Here is a 9670-nt window from a genome sequence, read left to right on the forward strand (position 1 = left end):
TATTTTCGACAGAGGGAAACACCTGTTAATGGCTACTCCGTTTGGTTATATCCTCTAAGACCTATACCGATCTAAGTAAAAACGGGTCACATGGCCGTTCTGGATTTTGATTTTTTATTTTTATTTGTTAACGTGACTTGACGCATCGGGATAAGTAGGTAGGTAATAATTTTTCGTACAAAATTCAGACTTTATGTAGTTTTTATTAGGGTTCCGTACCCAAAGGGTAAAAACGGGACCCTATTACTAAGACTCCGCTGTCCGTCCGTCCGTCCGTCCGTCCGTCCGTCCGTCTGTCACCAGGCTGTATCTCACGAACCGTGATATAGTACGGCTCTTCTGAGGTGAACTTTTCGCTTCAAACCGTAATCTTTCAAACAAAGGCCATTGTCTCTATTATCGCAAAAGCGCTTGCTCCCGACTTGGCACGTGCCAGTAAAACATTCATATTGAAAAACAACCGGTATCGTCATAGTATTAAGGTTCAAATTTAATGTCACTGATATTCTATATATTACGTTTTGGTAGTGTAGGACGATAGACCGCCCCGAAGCGATACGGCACTCATATTATTTTGATACTTAGTGTGGTGTTAAAAATGAAACACGGTTATTTATGATAAAGCGTTGTATATTTGTTATATAACAAAATCTAAGGTAACAATGTAAATTTAAGATTAATAAGTTTAACATAGGTATAATCAAAAATTTTCCGTGTAGGTATATAAACAGTTATACGTACTACTAGATAAAATCGTGTCATAAAAAATCAGATATAATCAATTTCTTTCTTATATTATAACCGACCTTTCTTCTGACCGTTGACACGTGACGTTTTGTTAGAAAAGCTGTACGCTTCAAAGCTTCACGTTTGCCTTATCAGTGTTTTTATTGTTACTATGCGTCGGCATCAGATCAGAGGTGCTAATTTCACAGTATCGTTATTTTAAAGATAAGAAAAAATAACAATGCTTGCAGCTGCACCTTTGTAAATTATTACATTTACCACCGCAAGCTAATAATTTAAATAAAACAATATAATAAATAACCGCGTTTCATTTTTAACACCACACTAAGTATCAAAATAATATGAGCGCCGTATCGCTTCGGGGCGGTTTATCGTCCTACACTACCAAAACGTAATATCTAGAATATCAGTGACATTAAATTTGAACCTTAATACTATGACGATACCGGTTGTTTTTCAATATGAATGTTGTACTGGCACGTGCCAAGTCGGGAGCAAGCGCTTTTGCGATAATAGAGACAATGGCCTTTGTTTGAAAGATTACGGTTTGAAGCGAAAAGTTCACCTCAGAAGAGCCGTACTATAGCTAGACAGTTGAAATTTTCACAGATGATGTATTTCTGTTGCCGCTATAACAACTAATACTAAAAACAGAATAAAATAAAGATTTAAGTGGGGCTCCCATACAACAAACGTGATTTTTGACCGAAGTTAAGCAACGTCGGGCGGGGTCAGTACTTGGATGGGTGACCGTTTTTTTGCTTATTTTGCTCTATTTTTTGTTGATGGTGCGGAACCCTCCGTGCGCGAGTCCGACTCGCACTTGGCCGGTTTTATGTATAACGATGGTAAAATTACGGACCACAGCGGCACAAACAAGTTTCTTCACAACATTTGGAAGTTTCACTCACACACTAAGTTAAATTTAACTTATAAGCCTTCTCCACATATATATAAGCTTTTTTAACCTCGCTTTCATCATAATAATAATTCCATATTATCCAATAAGAACAAGGCCGCTTACTCTTAAGAAACTCAACGTGTCGCAGTTATTTGTTTCTTTCCATTGTAAATTACATTGCAATAGTGACAAATGATAATTTAATAAGTTTCAGCGTCATCAAACCAACTCAATGAGGCCTTTTTTTGAATGGCATAGGTAGTCGATATAACAAAGTACTTAGGAAATATCTTCTTCAAGAACCCTATGACTATGACGGTCTCTAAGTTTCTCGAGGTCTTCAGTTTGCCCTTTGTATGACTGGGTACCTATGTATTTTAAGTCTCACACTACCACAACGCAATCAGGGGTCACCAAATGGCGGACCGCGGTCCGGATCCGGACGGACGGATATTTAATAAAGTCAAGTAGAAACGGACCACGGTGGTCAATTTATTTTACAAACCGGCCCCCTGAAGAAGCTAATTGGTGACCCCAGGAATAGAGGCTTACATGACATCAAGGTATCTACAGTCTTCTAAAGCCTTTGCTTAGATAAATAAGTAAGCTGTACGGGAGGTATGGTTAAAGTTATTATTAATACGTTTCAAGACTTAATACTTAAGTACATATTAAGCTTGAATTTTATCAATACATAATAGATTTTCGCCAAGCTTAGGTATATAAACTTTGGTGAACACTCAACCCTTAATACTTATTTCTTTATAGCCTTTGTTGTAAAGTTAGCGCACTAAAACGGTTCATTTTCATCCTGAACCTACGCGACATCATACAAATGAACGTAAATAACAGCTTATAAACAGTTACATTCATACAAACATCGAACTCGTAAACAAACTTTCGTTAAGTCACAGATTGTACCAAATACGCTTAAGTAATTTTGCAATCTTTCAATGTCAGCCGGCGTTTTAGTCTGTGTCAAAGAGTAAAGTATAATGAATTCATACCCTTCGGCAGTGAATGTATGAAGTTGAAGCGTGCACTTTATCTGTCAGTTCTGTCACTGTCACTATTGTATCATAATTTAGATCTGAGCGAGCTATGTACAGTGGCCACCAGATATATCGGAGCGGGCAAAGTGTTCACAATATCTGAACACGCATTCTAACGCCTTGACAATAGAGGCGTGTTCAGATATTTGTGAGCGCCTCGACCGCTCCTATATATCTGATGGCGACTGTACGAGACCGGTATCGATCGGGAGCTTAATTAAAATTTAAACAAGACCAAAGTAATCCCATTAGTGTTCCGTGAACAAAGTTTTGTTCGAAACACTAAAAAATCAGGGATTATTTCTGGATTATAATGGAATAAATTTAAAATGAATATACTGTATAGAGTAGGTACCTATATATATAATAGTGTAATCGATTTATAGATAATTTATTTATTTATTCATACCAACAACATACCTACATGGCATTGACATCTGATATAAAAAATCTACATAGTAAAAGCGTGCAAAAAGTTGATACAAGAAATAAAAGGAAAAACCTGTACCTTACAAGTCATACAATAACAGAAATGGACAGACGCTTAAGCGCAGTGTTCCGTCACGTTCGGCTCATCTTTCACTTTTCTCAGATTCGCTAAAAGCTAATAATTACTCGTACAGCCACAACGTTAATTGTTACGTAATTACGTCGTAATAGCCATCCGTGGTAGTTAATCTGAATCCACGCTTTAACTTAAGTTTGTCACGATGTGGTGAAGTTTCGCGATCTTGTTATGTTTTAGTTTTTTGAAGTGAAAACTTATTTAGCGGCGCTGTGCACTTTTTGAGGTGGGGAAAAAATGATAAACTCGAGACAGCGTAAGGCGGTCACGTGACCGTAAGATTTAGACGGCCACTCATTTAGATGGAATTTAAATCAATAAAGAAAAACTCAATGACATTACATGAAAAAGGTTCTAATCTTGTACGGGCTGAAATACGAGGATCTCACAGTTACATTCTAACTTTATATCACTCAAATATAATTCAATAAAGCTACATCTTGATGAAATCGCTAATAAAAGTGAACTCTAGTACTGGTGAATAAAACTCAAAATATCATGACCAAATATATTTAGATGCGAGGTCTGCAAGATAACTTTACAATTTCTATTCGAATTTGAAACAATTAACGCTACAAATTTGAATTTCGAATTTTAAACAAGCTCACTGACCAGCAATTTCGGAACTAAAGTTTTTCAATAGAAAGGAGGATGGGTCAATTATACATAGTGCTGCAGACATTTTGGACTAGTCATTGAGTTTCTTCTTGAGTCACTTCTGTCGGCACTCCCGGAGTGCAATCCGTTGTTAGGGTTCCGTACCCAAGCGGTAAAAACGGGACCCTATTACTAAGACTCCGCTGTCCGTCCGTCTGTCCGTCCGTCCGTCTGTCACCAGGCTGTATCTCACGAACCGTGATAGCTAGACAGTTGAAATTTTCACAGATGATGTATTTCTGTTGCCGCTATAACAACAAATACTAAAAACAGAATAAAGTAAAGATTTAAGTGGGGCTCCCATACAACAAACGTGATTTCTGACCGAAGTTAAGCAACGTCGGGCGGGGTCAGTACTTGGATGGGTGACCGTTTTTTTGCTTGTTTTGCTCTATTTTTTTGTTGATGGTGCGGAACTAGTGATGTGCCGTTACCGTAAATTACGAGAACAGAGAGAATCGTCTGGTAACTTTCGCGGTAACGTTCTCCGTACGGGTAATTATCGAGAAAGTGGTCTAAGTTTAAATTTTTTTAAACTTTTTTTTACAGAATTGATTCTTATTTAGGTAATACAATCTGTATAGAAATTTTCAAAATAATCTGGCAAGAGGAACTAGTTTATTACCAAAATTACCGTAAATTACCGCCGTAAATTACGGGCAATCTTCCCCGCGAATGTTCTCGGGTAATTTTTCTAAGAGAAATTTTAACTTTTATCAATGAATTCAATGATGTATGTAATTAGATGTTAGAGATTAAATACACAATAATATTACATTATTTTACTAATGTTTAATAAGTTTCATTTGATGTGCGAATTAAGTGTTTTTAATGAAAGTAGGTTGAATCAAACTTGCATAACGAAAAATAAAGTGAGTTCTTTATTATTTTAGCTTAAATGTATAAAATTCATCTCATAGTTATGACAGTGATTTTAAATACCTAATTCAAAATGTTGTGTAATCTAAAAAAACATATCTTATACCTTTAAACGAGCAATTCTTATATATTTATTTATATATATTTCTGGGATCTCGGAAACGGTTCTAACGATTTGGATGAAATTTGCTATATGGGGGTTTTCAGGGGCGAAAAATCGATCTAGCTAGGTCTTATTTCTGGGAAAACGCTGATTTTTGAGCTTTTATATGTTTTCCGAGCAAAGCTGCTCGGTCTCCCAGATATTATATTATATTTCAATGTCATATGTAAGCAAGCATTGATGTGTAAGATAAAGTTTGATTTGTAATGACTTCCATTACAACAAGTGTGTTTTAAGATACAATTTTATTACGTCGCGTGTTTATTTTAAGTTAAGTAGGCTGTTATATTGTAAACAGGTAAACGCTTATCAGCTGGGTTTGCAATGTACCCAGTTACCGCAGTAAAAATAAAACACGTGGAAAGTGCATTTTTGTACTGTGTGGGTACTAACGGATTAAAATAGTTCCTGATGGCCCTCAAGATCCTGCATTTATAGCGCTCGACTTTTCTATGTCCTGTTACTTGTCTCGATAGCGCAATGAGCACGTAAGAGGATCTTTCAGAGTGGTCCTTTATTTATGACAAACTAAAAGAAGGCTTAGGATGGTCCGGTCCGGCCACATGAAACGTTTGATAGTTTGCCAGTTAAATCTCTTAAACATGCCTACAAAACACGAAGTCCTCACAGTCTGCAGCGATTCATGCCCTTCAGGGCATGCTAAACCTTCCTTCGCTTCACTACACATACAGCAAGAGGCCATCCCCAAACAGACAGTGAGTCGGACTCTGGAACCTTCTCAGAAGACCTGAACGTGTCCATTACCACTCCGCTAGGAGCCCATAACTCATATTCCAAGCTGAGTGCATGGGCATCATCAATGCGGCGGCTGCCATCACTGCAAGGAGGGTAGTAGGATCCACATGCTATCCGACAGTAGAGCACTCTTAATCGCCCTGAGCCATATAATTACATCAAACCGCATTAGGTGCGGAGGCGATTGGCCCGGAAACGATTCTCCCGATCCACTTTAGCAAGGTACGCTCACTGCTGCTAGAACGTACAAAGAAACAGCACACTGGCTAAACCAGGCTGGAGGCCGAAAGGCCATGCCTGGTATCAATGAAAGACTCACGAAGTCGCTCTTTCAGGATCCAGCAGGAGGAAGGGTGACCATTCCTCTTGAGGGGTTGGGTTGGCTGGACTAGCCCCCACCCCCCGTCATGAAAAAAAGGCGCCCGTCGTCGAGTTACGGAAATCTGCCCGTGCTAAAATACAATACAATATCCTCACAACATTCCTGGGAAGACGAAGACCTCCCGGCACATGGTAGTTAAATATCAAGAGGGAGATGAAAGCCCAGAACCTAAACCCTATGGTAACATTGGTAACCCAGAATAAAGCGGTTTGTCTCCGCCGCCGTACATATAAACCCAGATAGAGGTGGGACTAATATAAGGAGAAATAAGACTAGAAATTATTATACCAATCAACCACATGTCAGATAACATAAAAATAATAATAACACAGAATAATAATAATGTAAAAAACCTTTAAATACTTTAAAACCACAAAACTTGTAAGCAAAATTCAATCCTAATTTAATATACTTCATGGGTAAGTTACCGTAAATTCTCGGTAATTTACGGTAATTTTCACTAATGAGAATTACGGTAAGTGCGTAATTTCTCGGCGGCACATCACTATGCGGAACTCTCCGTGCGCGAGTCCGACTCGCACTTGGCCGGTTTTTTTTAAGCGCTTTACACGTCTTAGCCTATACACTCCGCGTTTAGCAAGCAAGCATTGAAGTCTGGCTCCACTAAGTAGACAAACATTTTTAGGATCCATAATTAGGATGCCATGCCAGTTAGGACGACCGAATTGCTATAGGGTGTGCGAAGGGTTTCAGACTCGGACCCAAAGTGTAATTCAATAGAACTTGCTAACTATGTAAACAAACCGCCATACTAAAATTTACACTGAATGTCAATTTACTAGTAACTTTTGTTTACATAGTTAGCAAGTTTTATTTTATTGAATGACACTTTAGTTAACCCTGCACAGACTTGGATGTAAAAGTGTCACCATCAAACTCCAAATTACTTTGAAATGTTAGTAATGTTCTAGTATGGGATTCGTCTATAGAGTACGCGTGCAGGTTTGTTTAAGGACCGGCATTGCGCATGTAAGTCATGTAACACTCCTAGGGAGATACAATACAGGCTTCTATTGTTAAAGTGATTGTTCGTGACTAAGTACTAGTTTAGTCATAAACAAAAATTTTATCTGACATGTGTAATTTGTTCAATTTCACCCTGATATTCAAATGACAATTATTTACGAAAAGAAGCGTAAACACACAATTACATAACCCACCATTGTTTCTACGAAATGCGATTGTAGTGTATTGTAAATTGTAATGCCGTAGCAATCGCATTAGCTACGTGTATTCGGCTAAGTTGTCCGTTTAGCCATGCTCACGCGGATGTCACACGCTTTCCTATGCGACATATAGAGTTGACACAAAAGCTAGAGATTTTTTATGGCTGTGTAATCCCTACTATATATAAAGTAACTCTTTCTGTCTGTATGTCTGTTACCTCTTCAAGCTTAAACCACTGAAGCGATTTAAATGAAACTTGGTTTGGATATATAGTTTAGGGCCCCGAAGGACATAGGATAGTTGCTATGAACCATCATCATCATCTTTTCACGGAGAGGAAGTAGCGGGCAGAAGCTTGTATTAGTTATAAATATTTTGAGTGTGAACTATAGGTTAGGTATGGTTTTCGTTGGCGAAAAAAGGCTGGATTCGTTTGATTGTGCATTTTTTAATGAAAATTCATTATTTTCAATTATTGGTCATCTTTCCCTAGTAACTATCACAATATATTCTCAATTTTTTTAACATTTACAGAATGTATTAGGTGTCAAAAAAAAATCAACCTCGTAAACTATGCTTCCTAGGCCAAGTTTACCATATTGACGCCTTATACCAATAATAATTTTCTATAATATATTTATACATATATAATTTCTATAAATAATCTTAGTTTTTTTATCATCTATCTAGACGTTCGGACATGTAATTAATCTACATGACATTAACACATACAGTAAGCATATAAGGTTAAATTGTAGAAAAATATTTATATGTGTTTAATACATAATTGGTTAGCTGGCAAGTGTAGTGGAAATACTGGCTAACTTGCCAAGTATAAGCAAGGCAAGTGCGGCTGGACGCAAGAGAAACGGAAGCGCATGGAAGTCTGCGCGCGCGCGTCGATGTCTTATCCGCGTGCGCGTGCGGTCCTTTCGCGAACACGTCACTATGACCTACTTATTTATAATATTTATATTTCTTACATCTTATAAAAAAATATTACATATACCTACACAACATTTTTTTAAACATATTCAAGAAACTCATTTTAGTATTTTCACTTGCGAAAAATGCATTTACATTTTGTGAGTGCGTACATGTAATAATACAGTAAGATTGTTATAAAATGGAAGTAAACGGCGCTTTACGTCAAAATTTCCGCTTATTACACGCAATTAAAACAGTTAACACAAACATACAAAGCGCCAAATTATGCATAAACGACAAAAAGTTTCTAAACTATCGTTTTAAACTTAACTGGCAGTTTGATTTCTAGAAGATCGATAAAAAGATCCGAAGAACTTTCACTTAACAAAAAAAACTGACCTATTTAAATAAAAAAAAATGCTTACCCAAAAAATTAGCCTCATTGTATCCGAGTGCACAGCACAATTAAAAAATAAAATTTAAAAGTAAAACAGCACAGCACAGGCGCGTCGGCGCGCGCGTCACTAGGGACTGAACTGAGGCTGCGCCTGCGCCGGCGACGGTCGGCGAAGAAAGTCAACCTTCACATTCGGATTATGTAAAGATGGTGAAGTTTGGGCGCGGGGTTGTTGAGGTTAGAGTGCGGGGTAATTAGTTGAGGTTAGAGTATCGGTTTGATTGTTCTGATTGCAATTGTTGATTGATGTTGAGCGTCTTCATTTAGTAGTAGGTGAGGAGAACTATTAATATAACTATTCATGTTGGGCGCCTTAGTATAGCGTAGGTGAAGATGAAGATGGGTTATTCTGAATTATTGATGTTTGGCGCCTTCATTTAAGTTGGGTTTAAAGATAGAAGTCGATTGTAGACTAGCATATTCTTTGTTTATTATTATTAATTTAAGAGCCCATCAAGTGAACACTATATATCGTCAATATATGAACTTTAACTTTGGACGCATAGATTGACGAATCCAGCATCATAGAAACTAGTTTGATGTATTCAAAAGGTACTTTAATACAAGATACAGTAGGTACGTAGCGGCCCCCTTTTTTAAATATATTTCGTTATATTTAAATAATCACGATTATTTAGCAGTGGCGCTAGTGTGCACGTTGATGGGCTCTTAATTTTTAAATTCTACAAATCAAATCAAAACAGTTATGTACCTATACTTGTTTTTATCTTATGTTGTAAAAATGCATAAATAATTAATTTACAAACACTTAAGGTTAATACGTGTACCTAATAAACTAATAGTAATGATGCTATAAATGATGTTTATATACCTATGCTTGAACTCCGACCCTACTGTAGCAATATCATATATTATCACATTTATCACGGAAAATGTTGGAGACTATTTGGTAATACCAGTAAGAGTAACACATAGGAACATAGCAAGGGTAAAATGAGTTTTTATTTAAATGTTTTCACATTTACTTTACCCACT

The 9670-nt window shown here is 37.1% G+C and overlaps 1 protein-coding gene across 1 annotated transcript in view; it reads right to left on the reverse strand.

The window, feature by feature from the left end:
- LOC134655369 (bromodomain-containing protein 4B) overlaps nt 1-8761 on the reverse strand; it is a 68975-nt gene extending 60214 nt beyond the window's left edge. The window contains exon 1 of the mRNA XM_063510820.1: nt 8643-8761. Coding sequence (XP_063366890.1) covers nt 8643-8660 — 18 coding nt within the window. The 5' untranslated portion in view covers nt 8661-8761. The remainder of the gene's footprint in view (nt 1-8642) is intronic.
- Between the last annotated feature and the right edge of the window lie 909 nt (nt 8762-9670).

This window comes from Cydia amplana, chromosome 16 (genome assembly GCF_948474715.1).
Source record: "Cydia amplana chromosome 16, ilCydAmpl1.1, whole genome shotgun sequence".
NCBI classification, from domain to species: Eukaryota; Metazoa; Arthropoda; class Insecta; order Lepidoptera; family Tortricidae; genus Cydia; species Cydia amplana.